At 38.3% G+C, this 18,244-nt stretch overlaps 2 protein-coding genes across 3 annotated transcripts; one reads left to right on the top strand and one right to left on the bottom strand.

Annotated features, from left to right (window-relative positions):
- Positions 1-3,392: 3,392 nt before the first annotated feature.
- LOC104225207 (uncharacterized) lies at positions 3,393-18,020 on the top strand. 2 transcript variants are annotated; one of them, XM_070154405.1, is made up of 10 exons: positions 3,393-4,209; positions 4,492-4,689; positions 5,849-6,196; positions 6,621-6,684; positions 12,512-12,729; positions 12,818-12,931; positions 13,829-13,934; positions 14,066-14,277; positions 17,590-17,693; positions 17,869-18,020. In XM_070154405.1, exons 1-10 carry the CDS (start codon positions 3,457-3,459, stop codon positions 18,011-18,013), a joined length of 2,262 nt encoding a protein of 753 aa, XP_070010506.1. In that variant the 5' UTR covers positions 3,393-3,456; the 3' UTR covers positions 18,014-18,020. The 2 variants fall into 2 exon arrangements, with proteins under 2 accessions (XP_070010506.1, XP_070010507.1); XM_070154406.1 differs by lacking the exons at positions 13,829-13,934; positions 17,590-17,693; positions 17,869-18,020 and having other exon boundaries at positions 14,066-14,272.
- LOC104225199 (protein PELPK1-like) lies at positions 14,862-16,003 on the bottom strand. The gene has a single exon (XM_009776968.2). It carries the CDS (start codon positions 15,899-15,901, stop codon positions 14,957-14,959), a length of 945 nt encoding a protein of 314 aa, XP_009775270.2. The 5' UTR covers positions 15,902-16,003; the 3' UTR covers positions 14,862-14,956.
- Positions 18,021-18,244: the final 224 nt, after the last annotated feature.

The following is an 18,244-nucleotide window of genomic DNA, read 5'->3' as shown; positions in this document are numbered from 1 at the left end:
ATCTTTCTTAGTCTTCCCCCCCCCCAATGGAATGAGCACAACAAGGTACTAATACCACCATTAAAAGGGAAAAAAACTAAAAGAAGATATGTCAAAGTACAAGGTACACCATAATCTACATTGTATCTCTAACAAATTTCATAAATCCTTCAAGGTTCAGAGGAGGTTGCGTTGGTGGTGGTGGAAAAGAAGCTTGTTCATCACCACTTCCGGGCGAAGCAACATCCTCCGCAATTTCCGCCATCATTTCTTCATAAGCTTCATCTATCGCCGGTTGTGATTCCGCAATTCCAAAGTTCCTTATTTCCGAGCGGATCCAATCTCTAAACAGTACAGATTTTTCCAAGCTCTCCCTCATTGACGCTCTATGATCACCTATTTGAAGTCTTGCTTGACTGAAAGCGCTCTCTAATGCAACAGTTGAAGCTTGAATAGATAAAATATCCTGAGCCATCCTTGCAAGAACCGGGAAATGTTTTTCCTTGCCTTCCACCATTCCAAAAGATCAAAAGTGCCGTCTGAATTTTCCTTTTCAAGTCCCTGCGACAAATAAACTTGAAGCTCATTTAGATGTGAAGTTTCATCATAATTATCACCTTGAGAACCCCTGAACTCCGTCCAAGATTTAAGTACTTTTAAGCCCGCAACTCTTTTAGACGATTGTGAACTAGACGAAGTAGGGGTTGGAACATTTGGCCTAGCATGTTCTAAGGCAAGTTGATAATCATTATAAATTGTTTCAGCATTAATTTTAATTGATGCTTTTGCATCTGCAAGTGTAGCAAATTCCTCATTTGAAAGATCTAAAGCCTTATAAATATTTGAGTACCAAAAATGAGGACCTCCTAATTTCATTGTAGGATTTAACATTGCAGCAACACCATAAATAGGAGGGATAGGGAAAAAATATTTTTTAAACTTTTCTTTCATTGCATTTATAGCAAGTTGATAAATTTCCCCACCCTCCGAAAATTCAACAAACAAATCACATAGTGCTGCAATATAAACTAAACAGTTTGAAATAGTAGGATAATATTGCCCAGAAAATGCATTTGTAGCAATTTGAAAATGTTCTAAAAAATCTATAAGAATTTTAACATTCGTCCAATCTTGAGTAGTAAGCATTTCATCATCATCCTCACCACCTACCCGAGCATTAAACGTTGCATTAATTGGGTTTCTATATTCATATGCAACTACTAAACTTTCGTACATATAATTCCATCTAGTCGGTCAAGGTTTAGGAACCTTTCTTTCTCTAAGGCCATATTCATCACATTTTTTAAAATATTCTCTTAGTCTACTTCTACGGTTTGAATAAAAAAGCCAATTAAGAGTCATTTTAACCTTTTCAATTTCTAAATTTAAAATTCGCATACCATCACCGACAATTAAATGATAAATATGACAAATACATCTAACATGGAATATATTTCTAAATGCGGGATTTAGTGTTGTTGTAAGTATGCCTATAGCACTAGTGTTACTAGAAGCATTATCCATAGAAGTTGATATTATTTTATCTCTAAAGCAAAAATATCTACAAATATCTGCAAAAGTGTTAGCTATAAACTTACCTGTGTGACATGAATTAATTATTCAATACGCAATAATGCGTTTTTGCATTGTCCACTCCTCATCTATCCAATGACTTGTAACAGTTACATAATCACAATCATTACCACTTCTACCAATATCAGTAGTAATAGAAATCTGATTACTTATATGAGTAAATAAATACCGCAAATATTGTTCATATTCATGTTTATATTTATAAATATCACTCTTAACTGTTGCGCGAGGCCAACCTTTATAAGTAGGATTAAAAACTCTTCTAATATAATGAATCCAATTAAGATTAGAAGCAAAAGTATAAGGTAAGCACATAACGGTAATCATCTTTGCTAACTCTTCACGGTCTCTATTAGGATCGTAATATAAAATACCTCCGGTCACAGTGTTAATTCCGGGTTGAACTAGATTTGAACCTGTACTAGGGTTAACCGTAGAATCTACACTTGTCCCCTCTAGCTGCGCTTTCATTTGTAAAAATCTAGCTTTATCTCTAGGGTGTGTTTTTATGTGCCTAGTCAAATTACCCGTGCCGCTACGGTCTCCAGTATATTTATGCGCCATTAATTTCCCACAAGTTTTACACTTAGCCTTATTTTGTTCTCTTACTTGAGTAAAAAAATTCCAAACTAATGATGTTTCTAGGCGTTTAGCAGGTTCTCTATTAAAAGTAGGAGTTTCTACAGGTGGGTCGGCCGGTGCATCAGTTGGGTTATTAACAGGACTAGTAGGTGTATCATCTAAATCTGGTGCTTGGTTTCATCATCATCCTCATTTTCCTCATTATTTTATGAGATAGTTTCATTAGGATAAAGAGCATTCATAATTTCATCATCTAATCTTTCACTTGGTGCAACATTATGGCAAAATTCACTATCGGTAAATTGAAAACAAGGGTGATCACTATCAAGAATTACGGGAGGAGGAAGACGTCTAGGTTGGCGACTACTTTCAACTTGCTTATCTTTTGTAGGTCGGGGAGCCGGGGGAAGGGTAGTTGGTTGACCACTACTTTCACCGGTTTTATCTTTTCCCTTACCAAATATTTTTTTCAAAGAAAATGCCATATTAATTACAATTATGCAAACTAAAACACACAAAAATATATTCTTAAAACTTAAGAGTTGAAACGAGTTTACCGGATTGCCGAACAACTTCTTGAAAATTGAAAATCGTTGAAGACTTGATGACTTCAATTCATTAACTTCACAATTTTTCACGAAGTTTCAACAATAAAATAAGCAATTCTAGTAGAGAGATTGATGAATTGGTGAGTAAAAATGAAAGAATTAGGGGGTATTGATAGTTGAAAAATGGAAAAAAGTGTAATTATATAAAGTTTGGGGGCCAAATGACTATTTTATAAACTACCAAACAATCAGAAAAAAGCCCCAAACGGCTGCTTTTTAAATATGGACGTAGGGCTGTTTTTTTTATTTTTATTTTTTTTAAATTATAGTCGTTAGGCCCGCTGGTCCCGGACCAGGCCCGCCAGCCGGTCCGGGGCTAACCAGTCCCGGGCTCGTGGGCTTAACATGGAAGACCAGCCCGCCTCGGGCTTTAAGGCACCGTTAGGACCGGCCCACCAGGCCCACCAGGCCCGCAGGCCCGGTCCGATCCGGTTCAGGACCGGCCCACAGTGCAGCATTAGTATCGTTTAATAAATAACAAATATGATAGTGTTACGAAGCCAAATTTGAAGGAAGGTCTTTGAAATTAGAGTATCATTTATGTTATTTATCATTAATCAAGTTAGGCCCACACCGATTGAATTTTGGCGGTTCCCTCCATTTGTTTTCCACCAGTCTTCGTTACAAATTTGAAAGCACCACTCACACAACACCTACTGCCTCTTTCTCCAGAAGCTTCTCCTTCCTCACATCAATGGCCGGTGCTTCCAACCCCAAAACCCTAAACAAAACCCTTCTTCTTTCACAATCCCAATCCTTACACTCAGCTCTCGTGGACGATGACGATTTTCAAGATCCATCTCCTTCTCAGCTCCGATTGCCAAAACCCACCTCAACAATTCACTCCCGTAAGCCTCTTGCACCTTATAATAAGAATAATAATAATACTGCCAGTGCTCGCCCTTCCAAGAAGCCAAAACAGCATCCACTACACGGCGGCAAGGAGAACTTAATTGTTGTTGGAAAGTGTGCTGAGGATTCGGATTCGGGTCATAGATTGGATAATTCTCGTCCTACCAAGAAGCCAAAACAACAACCACTAATTTCCGAGAAATCGGAGTCCGAGTTTGAGGATTTGGATCTGTGTCATGGATTGGATAGCATAGAATCGACTATAGATTGTTGTTCTAGGGCCCAAAGAACGGAGAATGAGAAAGAATTAAAGAAGGGTTACTTGTTTAAGTCGATAGAGGCGAGGTTGCTCAATTCAGATGGCGGATTTGAAGAGAGAAAGGAGGAATCGGAGGAGTGCTCTGAGCTTGATTTGCTGCTCAAATTATGCGGCGAGGAGGAGGATGAAGGAGATGGTGTAGAGTCTTTTGGCTTAGAGGATGAATATGGTCTCCTTTGTTGCCCCCTTTGTGGAGCTGATATTTCAGATTTGAGTGGTGACATGCGAGAGGTTCACACTAATGAGTGCCTTGACAATGAGGAGACTCCAGCTCATGTAAGATGCTCTTTGTCTAATCCTCATTTACCACTGTATGATCTTTGTTACTTAAAGGTATAAAATTTTCATAAAATTTGGGCCTAATTCAACACCTAAAAATATAAATGTATTTCCACATCGTTGTTTCAGTTGCATTTCCCATTTTTTTGTCTCTAGTTCAAGTGTCACTGCTGCCGTTATAGTTCATCAGTGACGTTACCAGTGTTTCCTGATTTTTAATGAAGATATGGGAAGTTAAACTTAGTTTACCTAAGTTGGAATTTGTTGATCATCTTGCAGGTGGTTACTGCCAATAATGATGTATCTTTTCAGTGTCCTGGGCAAGTGCTTAATGATTCCCCATGTCAATCTCCTAAAGAGGTTATCCGTGTATCACCTGTTGTGGAATGGTTACGAAATCTTGGACTTGCTAAATATGAAGAAATCTTTGTTCGGGAGGAGATTGATTGGGACGCTTTAAAATCCCTGACAGAAGAGGTTTACTTATTGTTCTTCATTTTTAATATACTTGTGCTCACTATAAAATGAACGATATCTCTAAAGTCACGGCAACACAAAAGGAAGTATAAGTTTTATGTTTTTGTTGGCTGTTACTGGCGGAGTTCTTTGCTTTGGAAAGTGCGCTTGTGCCGTGAGGGTGGTTGCGTCCAGCTTTTTGTACCAAAAAAGAAAAAAAAGATTACGTCCAGCTTTTATGCACAAATGCACCTGTAATCTTTACGTGGCTATTATTCATGGTTATCTTTAAAGACTCTGTTGTAAGCATAAAATTTTAAACACGGATTGGGCTGATTAAAATGCTTTAGAGCATACTAAAGTTTGAAACAATTTGATGTGTTTATGTCCCTAGGTAATATGTGAAGGGCAATTATTTCTCTAATTGGCTATATGGCACCAAAGGTGGGATATTCAAGGGCAGGGTGAGGGCATGGCTTCAAGGATTCTCCTTCATATGTTTTCCCTTCTAGAAAATGGTGCAGCCTTTGCCTCCTTTAAATGCACCCCCCAGACACATGAAAGAAAAATGTATATGACAACCATCGATCTCATTGTCTGTTTCTCATTACCAGTTTTGAACTACAAATTCTTATTTGGAGTTGGCCGTTGGAGGTTCAGAACAAGGCTGGAACAGTGAGAACTGAAACCAAAAGTAGTCTTGAAGAATCATTTACAAGATAACTGAAGTGACAACTCCCTGGTTATTATTGTTTGAGTACTGCCGGAGCTTCTCTTTAAATTCTTGTGCCCAAAAGAATTTGTTTTAGGTTCAAGCCAAAAAAGATAATGGTAAAAGTAAGACTTGAATTTTCTTCCCTAGAGGGAAAATACCTGGCAAATTCACATACCTTATAAATCAAGACTTGTTTCTCTGCCATGTATTCATGGAACATACTTCTCATGGTGATTTATGTGCAAAAGCAATTAGTACATTTTACTTTCCTTCAAACTAAAACCATTCCAAATTGGACTTGTAAAGGGAGGTTTGCTGAGTTGCGCTTGCTATTTCCACTGTTATCTTATTTATGTGATTTGGTGACCAAAATATTCAAGCTGTTTATTTCAGTTGGTGCTCAAACTACTTCCCGTTGGTTGTATTTTTGCCCATCTAATACCACTATTTCAAGTTATGTTGCAGGATTTATTTGGCATTGGTGTCACTGCTCTTGGTCCGAGGAAAAAGATTATTAACTCTATTTTGGAGCTAAGAAAGGAAACTGCCGTGGAAAAAGTAGCTCGGCGAGATGCGACAAAAGTTGTACATGATGATGCCTGTACTAAACCAAGCAAGTTGATAACAGATTATTTTATTGGTTCTGTTTCGGAAAGAAAGAGAGTTTGTGCTACTGGTAGGGCACAAATGGAGGTTGGAAGAACGTGTTCAGATGCTTCCCATAAGAGAATTCAGAAGAAAAATCCAGCCAAGAGTGCAAAATCTAAAGATATTCCCGTGTGGTGTTCTGTACCAGGAACACCATTCCGTGTGGTAAATACCCTAAATAAATAACCTACTTGCATGGACTTTTGTATCATCTCAGTTCTTGGAAAAATTGCATAATTTACTATTCAACAGCTTCTGTTTTGCCAATTTTAAGTTGGATGCTGAAAATGCACATATGTTACTGGAAGCTCTCCATAGTATACACACATTTATTTGGATCTCATATAGTGGAGAGTACAGTTCTGATTCAAAGCAATGCCAATGCATATTTTATACTGTATTAGTGGCTAAACTAGTTGTATGATTTCCTGCATCTTAATGCTTGTGAATTTGGTTATTGCTAATGAAAATTGTTGCAGTATGTCAATAGAGGACCGGGCTTTTATTCAACTGCTAGGATGTAAACTTGTTATTCTTTACCTCAACTTTGATATAAATTGCGAAAAGTGTCTTGTTTACATCATTGCAGGATGCTTTCAAGTACTTGAGAAGAGATTGTTCTCATTGGTTCCTCAGCCACTTCCATTTAGATCGTAAGACCTCTTCTGTTAACCATTTTTTCGAATGTTTATAGCTGAACCAGTACAAATAGAAACAACGAAAATAGCATCAACTTGCAGGCCAGTCTCCTTTAACTCTGCTTGTAGGGACATTTCCAAAAGTGTGTTCACTTTCCTTTAAAGGATCAAAAAAGGTTGCTGAACCTTCTTTTGATTCTCTATGATATAACATCTCTGCAGTCCAAATGCACAAAGGTCCATTTTTCTCTTCCTGCAACAAATGCTAAATAATTAACATTTTCGGCTCTTCTCTTAATAACAGTGTTAAGTTCTACAATAAAAATAAGATGGAGGCAATAATTGGTTTGACTTTGACCCTCTAATGAGATTTTAGAGCTTTCACGTATTTGCTTGCAGAAGTCTTAAAGTACACTGTCAGTTGATTGAGTAATTACATGTTTAACAATTAGAGAGAAGCACATTTACTTTTGAAGGTGTTGGTTTATGTTTAGTCAACAATGGCATGTCAATTGGAAGAGTTGGTGGAAAGAGTTGGTGTGGATGCTAGGAGGAAGCTTCCTCCTTTGATGTCACCCATGACATCAAGAGGAGGTAGTTTGATGTCACCAATGACATCAAGAGGAGGTCTTTACCTCTATAAATAGATGCACTCCTTCATTTGTAGAAACCATCCCAAAAATAATACAACACATTGTAGTGAGTAGAGAGTTAAGAGAGAAATTCTCTTAAGTGTAATTGGGAACTCTCCCCTTCCTTTGTTAATATTAAAAAGGCAACTGTTCTCTGGTGGACGTAGGATTATTTTGATCCGAACCACGTTAAATCTTGTGTTCTTTCTTTTACGTTTCCGCTAACAATTGGTATCAGAGCAACAAGATTCTTTAACGATCCAAGGAGGAAGAACAAGCAAAGATGAGTTCCATGAAGTTTGAAATTGATAGATTCAGTGGACGCAACAACTTCAATATCTGGAAGATCCAGATGATGGCGTTACTGCGGAGGGAAGGTTCAATCCATGCTATTGACGGAAAGTATCCTAAGGATATATCAACTCCCGACAAGGAGAAGATTGAAGGGGATGCATTGAGTGCAATCCAACTATCCCTTGCACCTAACGTGCTTTGTGAAGTGAGTACGGGTACCGAAGAGACGGCCAAACAGTTATGGGAAAAGCTAGAAGGGCTATACCAAGACCGATCAGTGACAACAAGGATGTTGTTACAACGGCGTCTTCACACATTTAAGATGGGGTCAGGTACTTCGTTACAAGATCATTTAGATGCGTTCAATAAACTTGTCATGGACTTACAGATTGCAGGAATTAAAAAGGGAGGAGGAGACGCTTGCATGTGCTTTGCTATTTTCATTGACTTCAGGATATCGTGATATTGAGAATTCAATGATGTATAGCAAGGAGCCTATCAAGCTTGAGCAAGTGCGGCAGGCACTTAACTCTAGTGATGTGCGGAGGCACATTGAAGGAGATAGAGATGACCAGGCAAGTGGGCTCTTTGTGAGAGGCCGGACTAGCCAACAGGGAAAGAGCAAATCAAAGCACAGATCAAAGTCTCGTGTGAACAAGAAGAATACAGAGTGTTGGGGTTGTGGCAAGAAGGGGCACTTTGAACGAGACTGCCCAATGTCAAAGTCCAAGGAAAAGGCGAGTGCATCCACAGTTGAACAGGTACATGATTTTGATAATGATTATGTACTAACAACATCGTGTAATAATAATAGTAGTTATGGAAACAAATGGGTGTTAGACTCTGCTTGCACTCTGCATATGACGTTCCGAAAAGACTGGTTTAGCAGCTATGAGAAAAGTGGAGGAACCGTAGTAATGGGCAATAATGCAACTTGTGCAATAGTTGGCATTGGCTCAGTTCGGGTTCGCTGCCATGATGGAGTCGTGAGGACTATTACACAAGTCCGTCATGTTCCTGATCTGAAGAAGAATTTGATCTCCTTGAGTACTCTGGATGAACAAGGCTACAGGTACATGAGCGAAGCAAGAACTATAAAGGTGACTAAAGGTTCTTTAGTCATGCTGAAAGGCAAGCTGGAGAACGGCCTTTACACATTGGCCGGAAGCACCATTGTTGGCTCTACAAATGCATCTATCGTGCAGTTATCTAATGATGACAAGGCAAAACTATGGCACATGAGATTGGGTCATATGAGTGCACGTGGACCGGAGATGTTGAGCAATCGTAACCTTTTGGAAGGTGAGAAGATCAGCACACTTGACTTCTGTGAGCACTGCGTTCTAGGGAAGCAAAAGAAGGTCAGCTTCAGCACTGGCAAACACAAGACAAGAGGAGTGCTAGATTACATCCATTCAGATTTATGGGGTCCCTCTAAACTTCCATCGAAGGGCAAAAAGAGGTATCTTCTCACTTTTATTGATGATTTCTCACGAAAGGTTTGGGTGCATTTTTTGAAGGCAAAAAGTGATGCTTTTGAAGCATTTAAAGAGTGGAAGATTTTGGTTGAAAATCAAATGGAGCGGAAAATCAAGTATCTTCGCACAGACAATGGCTTGGAGTTTTGCAATGAAGAGTTTAATGAATTCTGCAAGGTTCATGGGATCTCAAGACATAGGACTGTCAGGCATACCCCACAGCAGAATGGAGTTGCCGAGAGAATGAACAGAACTCTTCTTGAAAAGGCTCGTTGTATGCTCCTACAAGCCAAAATGTCCAAAGTATTTTGGGCTGAAGCAGTTCACACTGCTGCTCATATTGTCAATCGATCTCCAGCATCGGCAATTGACTTTAAGACTCCGAATGAGGTATGGTCAGGTGAACCCTCTAACTATTCATACTTACGAGTATTTGGGTGTCCAGCTTATTATCACGTTAATGAAGGAAAGCTTGAACCAAGGGCTAAGAAGGCCATATTCGTAGGGTATGTGGATGGAGTAAAAGGGTACAAACTTTGGTGTTTGTCTTTACTCAAATTTATAGTTAGTAGAGATGTCACCTTTGATGAATCCTCTATACTTGATCCCCGTAAAGTTTCCGTGGAGTTTTCAGGAAACAAGAACGACGAGCAGGTGGAGCTTCCGGTGGAGCTTGCCAAGGAAAAGGATCAAGAGACTCAGGTTAAAGATGAGTCAGAAGATGTAGACCTTGAAGAACTTGCTGTCAATGAACCATACACAATTGCAAAGGGGAGGGAGAAGAGGCAGACACGAGAACCGGAACGCCTTATAGATCAAGCAAACTTGATTGCATATGCGTTCGTAGCTGCACAAGAAGAGATTAAGGATCTGGAGCCCTCCTCGTATATTGAAGCAACTTCTTGCAAGGATGCTGTACAATGGCGGTTAGCCATGACTGAAGAGATGGAGTCTCTTCACAAGAATCAGACATGGGTCTTAGTGAAAAGACAAAAGGGGAAGAGGACAGTTGGATGCAAGTGGGTCTACCGAAAGAAAGAGGGAATTCCTGAAGTGGAAGATGCTAGGTTCAAGGCGAGATTGGTTGCAAAAGGATTCAGTCAGAAGGAGGGAATTGACTACAATGAGATTTTCTCTCCAGTCGTGAAGCATAGCTCAATTCGCGTGCTACTAGCATTGGTTGCCCAATTTGACTTGGAGCTTCAACAAGCTTGATGTCAAAACTGCTTTCTTACACGGTGATCTAGAAGAGACAATCTATATGGATCAGCCTGAAGGTTTCCTAGCTGAGGGAAAAGAAGATCACGTATGCCAACTAAAGAAGTCTTTGTATGGTTTGAAGCAATCCCCTAGACAGTGGTACAAGAGGTTTGATGCATTCATGACTACACATGAATTCTCAAGGAGTGCATTTGATAGCTGTGTGTATCACAAGAAGATGTCTGGTAACTCAATGATTTATTTACTGTTGTATGTTGATGATATGCTTATTGCTGCTAACAACATTACAGAGATAAATGCTTTGAAGAAACTGTTGAGTAAGGAATTTGACATGAAGGATTTAGGAGCTGCAAAGAAAATCCTTGGTATGGAGATTTCAAGAGAAGACGGTGTTGTACATCTTTCTCAGAAGAGGTATATTGAAAGGGTTCTCAAGAGATTCAATATGCATACGTGCAAGCCTGTAAGTACACCATTAGCTCCTCATTTTAAACTTTCAGAGTTACAAATGCCTCAGTCCGAGGATGAGGTGGAGCATATGTCAAAGATTCCTTATGCCAGTGCAGTTGGTAGCATTATGTATGCTATGGTATGCACACGTCCAGATATTGCTCAATCTGTAAGTGTGGTAAGTAGATACATGTCCAGCCCAGGAAAGAGGCATTGGGAAGCTGTCAAGTGGATATTGAGATATCTCAAAGGAGCTTCTGGTGTTGGTCTGACCTTTCGAAAAAGTGGTGGAGGTATTTCAATTCTCGGTTATGTAGATTCTGACTATGCAGGAGATCTTGACAGAAGAAGGTCCACAACTGGATACATCTTTACCCTCGTTGGCAGTGCCGTTAGTTGGAAGTCGACTCTGCAGTCGATTGCCGCTTTGTCTACGACAGAAGCAGAATACATGGCAGCAGCGGAGGCGGTGAAGGAAGCTATCTGGTTGAAAGGTTTAGTAGCGGAATTGAGTTTGGTTCAGCTGGAATCAACTCTTAGATGTGATAGTCAGAGTGCTATTCATCTAATGAAAAATCAGAGATTTCATGAGCGCACTAAACACATTGATGTCAGATTTCATTTTATTCGAGATGTTGTTGAAGAGGGAACTATCAAGGTCGTGAAGGTTATCACAGACGATAATGCTGCAGATATGTTGACCAAGATAGTCCCACTCGCTAAGTTTGCACACTGCAAGGACTTGGCGGGGGTGTGCATCAACTGATGCAACTCCGAAGAGAACAGTTGTTAGGTGGAGGTGGTATGTTCAACAATGGTTTGATTCTTCTTGTTTCTTACAACGGGGTTGCCCAGTAAGCTTAGAAGTTTTGGCCAGAGTTGTTCACACGCACGCTCGAAACGCAAACCAAGGTGGAGATTGAAGGTGTTGGTTTATGTTTAGTCAACAATGGCATGCCAATTGGAAGAGTTGGTGGAAAGAGTTGGTGTGGATGCTAGGAGGAAGCTTCCTCCTTTGATGTCACCCATGACATCAAGAGGAGGTAGTTTGATGTCACCAATGACATCAAGAGGAGGTCTTTACCTCTATAAATAGATGCACTCCTTCATTTGTAGAAACCATCCCAAAAATAATACAACACATTGTAGTGAGTAGAGAGTTAAGAGAGAAATTCTCTTAAGTGTAATTGGGAACTCTCCCCTTCCTTTGTTAATATTAAAAAGGCAACTGTTCTCTGGTGGACGTAGGATTATTTTGATCCGAACCACGTTAAATCTTGTGTTCTTTCTTTTACGTTTCCGCTAACAATTTTCATGTGCTTGTCAATAAAATGAAGTTGTCAAGGTTGCGTTATCTTCATTTTCGTGTATGCTTATTCTCCATGTTCATGTTAAGGGCATGCTGTACTAAATTATTTGCCGGTTTTCCCAATGGTTACCGCATATAAATCTATATTTCTTTACAAAATTGGATTACCTTTTTAATTCTTCTTGTAGAATTTCCTCTTCTATCATGAAAGTCAATTGATAACTTTTTGTATCTTAGTTATAAGAGTTATTTCAGGATGTTACATTTGTAATGAGGATATCATCATGTAGATATTAATCTGCATTAAGTCCTGTCTTGATTGATTGCTGGAATGGCATTAATTGAGAACTGTTAGAATGCATCCTTATATGTGTATATGATAGTCTAGTTTGACGCTTCTGTTATCAGCAATTGGTTATCAGTCTAGATTTGAATTTTGTTGTCCTATACCTCTGTAGATTATCAAGGCCTTACTAAGTCCTTCTGTCATGGAAAAATTTATTGTTCCTCAATTACGGCAAAGCTTGTTAATCTGAAGATTGGAATCCCATGGGACAAGATACAAGTTTTACCCATCAACCAGAAGATCAACATCGCAGGGATTGATGTCATATGCTTTGATGCAAACCATTGCCCGGGTTCCCTAATAATCCTTTTTGAGCCACCCAATGGTAAGGTGTGGTACAAATTGGTTTGCCCTATGCTTTTCCTGAGTTCTAGATTGATTGTTCTTGTGAGGATATCTTGTTTGTTTCATGCAATAGGCTGTCCTACACACGGGGGATTTTCGATTTTGTGAAGAAATGACAAGGAATTCAATCTTACAGACTTGTGGTGTCCACACTCTGATCCTAGATACAACATACTGTGACCCTCAGGTATTTTAGATTGATAGTTCATTCATTGTTAATTTGTTATGAAGTCAAATAACCTACCAATAATTATGTGCTTGCTTATGTGGTGACACTTCCTATTTTGTAATGGTACAGAATGTTCCTCCCCTACAAATAGTAATATCGCATTAAACTTTCACATATTTCTAAAATTTGTATTCATTATAAATTCTTCTTCTCGAGCCGAGAGTCTTTTGGAAACAACCTCTCTACCTCCCCAGGGTAGGGGTAAGGTCTGCGTACATATTACCCTCCCCAGACCTCACTTGTGGGATTCCACTGGTTGGTTGTTGTTGTAATATTCTTTATAAATTCAATTCTAGCAGGAATGTGATATTTTAACTTTTTCTTATGTTCATATGAATATAATACACAGGTCAAACCAAATTTGAACTTAAGCCTAGTCGATCTTGGTTGCTTAAAATGGGACAAAAGGGAGTAGCAATTATTAGTATTATCATGCTAACTATGACATAGTTAAAATGGACATATATTAGTTATAGGAAGTTAAATGGATATATGTTAGTTATAGGAAGTTACTATTAACTTGTAGAATATCAAGTATTTGAATGCCAAATATATTGATTCATGGTATTTTAATAGTTAATAGGTCTAACACATGCTGCTTTTTTGGGTGTGTTCTGGCTATCAGTTAAGGTACAACTATTTAAGTGTACATGGTACAAGCTCTATTTTCTCTGGACCAATTACAGAAAGCAGTCATATTAACAAAAATCCCCTTGAATATTGGGTACTCTTTCTTTATGGCTTGAGAAGCAGATACTGCCAAACTCTTGTTTATACAGTTAGATACATTTCAGTGTTTTAACAGCATGTTTCCTTAAATACTTCAAATGCTCTAAGAGTTTTCTTACCTTGCAGTATGACTTTCCAAAACAGGAGGCTGTTATTCAATTTGTTATAGAATCAATACAAGCTGAAACTTTCAACTCAAAGACCTTGTTTCTCATTGGTAGCTATACTATAGGTAGACTTCATATCTGAGTTCTTGCATTACTTGGTAATATTATGACCACAAGCTCAAAACCTACCTAGTATCGTATGTCAAGTGCTTTCATCTGAAGGCTTTTCTCATGGTTTCTGCACTAATTGGTTCAGGAAAAGAGAGGTTGTTTGTTGAGGTTGCTCGTGCTCTTCAGAAGAAAGTCTATATCACTGCATCGAAGTTACGCATTTTGGAGTGTTTGGGTTTTCCTCAAGAAGATATGCAGTTTTTCACATTAAATGAGCAGGAAAGCCAAATTCATGTTGTGCCTATGTGGACACTGGCTAGCTTCAAAAGGTTGAAGTATGTCTCTAATCAGTATGCGGTAAGTTTTTTGATGTCCAAGTGTTTTGTGATGATTCCAAATTCTGATGCAGCCCCAATCTGATGCTTTAAGTATATTGGAGATGGGAAAAAAGTTGGTTTTGATCTTTTCAAATAGTAATAGTGCTTATATTTAGGAGGAGTGAGTATATGATATTAATAAAAATATATAATTGACTTTCTATCCTCACAAGGTAGGGGTAAGGTCTGCGTACACACTACCCTCCCTAGACCCCACGTTGTGGGATAATACTGGGTATGTTGTTGTTGTATATAAATGACTTTGTATGATTATTATGCCTGCAGGCTGTGTGTTTCCATCTTTGATCAGTTCAATAGATTGGCTAAATTTATTTGGATAATACTTAACTTTTGCAATCCCAATAGTGCCAGTCGAGCTACAATTGTTGGAGGGATAAAAAATAGTAGTACATAAAATCTCAATAAAAAGAATTTGTATTCAATTGAATAATTCTCTGCAAACAATCAAACATACAATTTAAATGGTATAACACCTGCTACCCCCCCCCACAAAAAAAAAAAAAGGAAAGAAAAACAATAAATGAATAATTACAAATTTTGATATGGTGCCTTTAACTCACAGAATGAAATCCCTCAGAATTATGTTTTGTGCTGAAGAAGGACCTTCTGGAAACATGTTGAACATGAAAGATGAAGACTTAATAGTATGGAGGAGGTGGTGATGAGGAAGGAATTGAGGATGATTGATAATAGTAAGAAGGTGATGGTGAAGGAGGAGGGGGCGAATTATAGTAGTAAGATGGTGGAGGAGGAGATGATGATTTCGTGTAATAGTCATTCTTTGGCAAAGATGGCACCTTGTATTCCTGTCTAGGCATTAAGGGAACCTTATAGTAGTTATCTTTTGGAATAGATGGCACCTTCTTGTAGTTATCCTTTGGAATTGATGGTTTCTTGTAGTAGTCATTCTTTGGCAAAAATGGCGCCTTGTATTCCTGTTTAGGCATTGAGGGTACCTTGTAGTAGTTATCTTTTGGAAGAGATGAAACCTTCTTGTAGTTATATTTTGGAGTTGATGGTTGCTTGTAATAATCATTCTTTGGCAAAGATGGTCCCTTGTATTCATGTTTAGGCATTGAGGGTACCTTGTAGTAATCTTTTGGAAGAGATGGCAACTTCTTGTAGTTATTTTTTGGAACGGATGATTTCTTGTAGTAGTCATTCTTTGGAAAAGATGGCACATTGTATTCTTGTTTAGGCATTGAGGGTGTCTTGTAGTAGTTATCATTTGGAAGAGATGGCACCTTCTTGTAGTTATCTTTTGTTGCTGATGTTTTCTTGTAATAGTCATTCTTTGGTAAAGATGGTGCCTTGTATTCCTGTTTAGGCATTGAGGGTACCTTGTAGTAATTTTTTGGAAGAGATGGCACCTTGTAGTTATTTTTTGGAACGGATGGTTTCTTGTAGTACTCATTCTTTGGAAAAGATGGCACATTGTATTCTTGTTTAGGTTTTGAGGGTGTCTTATAGTAGTTATCATTTGTAAGATATGGCACCTTCTTGTAGTTATCTTTTGGAACTGATGGTTTGTTGTAGTAGCCATTATTTGGCAAAGATGGTACTTTGTATTCCTGCTTAGGCATTGAGCGTACGTTGTAGTGGTTCTTGGACACTTGTGGCACTTCATAATTGTCTTGTGATAGTGGCTGGATATGATAGTTGTCACTTTTGGTTACTGTGCTTAGTACTTTGTTGTATGTTGAAACTGGTGATTTATAAGAATCGGATGAATATGCCATAGTGCAAGTTGCAATCAAGAAAAGTGCCAAAGCAGAAGCAAATTGAGGCCATTGCTTCTTTATTTGGCTCCCCATTGAGAATATTTGGATTCTAAGGCTGACTGGATAGATTTATTTTTCTGTGTATTTGAGAATGGAGTAACTAGGAGGTTATATAGCCTAAACTAAGAAGGTGACTTGATGATTTGGATGCTTAAAATAATCCAAATTCATATGAGATTTTGCCATGTTTTGGTTAATGCCGTTCCACTAAGGTCTTGAGATAATGGGGAGCCATGATCAAATCGCAACTTTGCTTGATTCACTTACATTAAAAAAATTAAAAAATCCAGACCATGTAATTTTTACTTGGTTAATCCAAATTCGGACGAACCCGGTAATTTTTACTTAGACCATGTATTTTTATAAGGAAATTCATTAAATATGTATAAATATGCAATTGCGAACCCAATAATTAAGACGAGCTATGAGTTCGATGACAAGTTCAAAATACTTAAACTTTAAATCCTGGCTTCGTCTCTGCTCATAAGTTGTCTTCTTCACTTCAACTTGCTCTCTGTTCTAGACTACAAATATGTCAGGTTCGTTGACATCATTTTGGTGCTTTCTCGGTGTTGTTGGGTTCTCTCTGCAAGACCCAGGAGAGTTATCTAGCCAAATGTTTGCACAAAATTCTAGAGCTAAATTCTTTCACTGGTACACCTCTGTTAGTCTTGATTGCGCTCATTCAAACCCTTTAGCCATTCTTTAAGTTTTTTCAGTATTTATGTTTAACTTCGTCTCCTCATTCCTATACGCCGTAATCCCATGCACTTAATAAAGGGTAGCTCGGTGCACGAAGCATCCTGCATTCACGCAGGGTCCGGGGAGGGCCGCGTAGGTAGCCTACCCTAAGAAGCATCCCATGCACCCTAGAATATTATATTTTTCTCTTTATAGTTGCTTACTTTGTTTTAATTAATATGATTTTCCATTTTGGGCCGTTTCAAAATGTTTGACACCATTCTATTAAATTATACACACTAAAACTTTGATGTGCTGTTTGCTCTCTTTTCAACCACTATGTTAATATTCTCTTTCCTCATCATTAACAAATTATGTAAGTTGATTAAAATAGCAGACACTGACATAAAATAAATCGGAGGAAGTATAAGTTATTGCTTTAGCATTTCTCTTGGATGACTTTCGTCTTTCTTTTACTTAGAACGCTAATCAACAGTAAGATGGACTACTTCTTGGTAAACTTTTTGTGTACTTGTGTCATTTTTCTACCAAAACTGAAATTTTCCTGGCTGCTTCTTAAATCTACACTAGCTTTGTCATTGACCTCAGGAAATAAAGTGTTGACTACTAAAGCCTTTGGTACTTACAATGTGCCTTATCCATTACATTTTACGGGGAACTCTCCAACCAATAAGTTTCTGCATCACCATATACAGAAACTATGGCTCAATGATTTTAACTTGTTAAGTGTTTGATTTATGTATTGATCCAAATTTGAGTGGTGATGTAACAGTTTGTTACTTCTCCAGGGACGGTATAGTCTTATTGTTGCTTTCTCTCCCACTGGTTGGTCATTTGGTAAAGGAAAGAAGAAGTCAACTGGAAGCAGGTGGCAGCAGGGTACTATCATCAGGTTATTGTCTACTTAACTTTGTTTATGAGTCAAAGTAGCTACATATGTAATTATAATTGAGTCAATGTACTAGATCAATGGATGACATTTAACTACTGAACCAACATGTGTTTGTTCCGATTAGCATGGGTTAAACACAACTGATTGATGAAAACATCATTTGTTTTGCTCTCAGGTATGAAGTACCGTACAGCGAACACAGCAGCTTTTCAGAACTCAAAGAGTTCGTTAAGTTTGTATCTCCTGTTAACATCATCCCTAGTGTAAATAATCATGGACCTGAATCCAGCAACGCAATGGTCTCGTGCCTCTTGGACTGATCTATTCAGCACGAAATGGCAGTAATTTTCTGCATTTTTCCTGTTGTAGCAATTTGAGATTGCATTTGGTACTGTGCAATATAGTTTTCCAAGATGTTATACCATTTTCTGGCCAGTCCATTGTAGCTTGGACAATGTAACTGCTGATGTTTTGTTCCAAAGCATGTATATTCTTTACATGATGCAATACTAATTAGTATATTCAGTTCAAGGGTGTACGGAAATGCAAAA

Source organism: Nicotiana sylvestris, chromosome 8 (genome assembly GCF_000393655.2).
Source record: "Nicotiana sylvestris chromosome 8, ASM39365v2, whole genome shotgun sequence".
Lineage (NCBI taxonomy): Eukaryota > Viridiplantae > Streptophyta > Magnoliopsida > Solanales > Solanaceae > Nicotiana > Nicotiana sylvestris.
Note: the sequence above shows the minus strand (reverse complement) of the source record. Positions and strands in the feature narration are given on the sequence as shown.

Excerpts from the sequence above, each read along its gene's own strand:
- LOC104225207 (XM_070154405.1), top strand. The coding sequence starts at position 3,457 with ATGGCCGGTGCTTCCAACCCCAAAACCCTAAACAAAACCCTTCTTCTT. Across the intron at positions 4,210-4,491 it reads ATGAGGAGACTCCAGCTCAT|GTGGTTACTGCCAATAATGA; the intron begins GTAAGATGCTCT and ends ATCATCTTGCAG. Across the intron at positions 6,685-12,511 it reads CAGCCACTTCCATTTAGATC|ATTATCAAGGCCTTACTAAG; the intron begins GTAAGACCTCTT and ends ATACCTCTGTAG.
- LOC104225199 (XM_009776968.2), bottom strand. The coding sequence starts at position 15,901 with ATGCCTAAGCAGGAATACAAAGTACCATCTTTGCCAAATAATGGCTAC.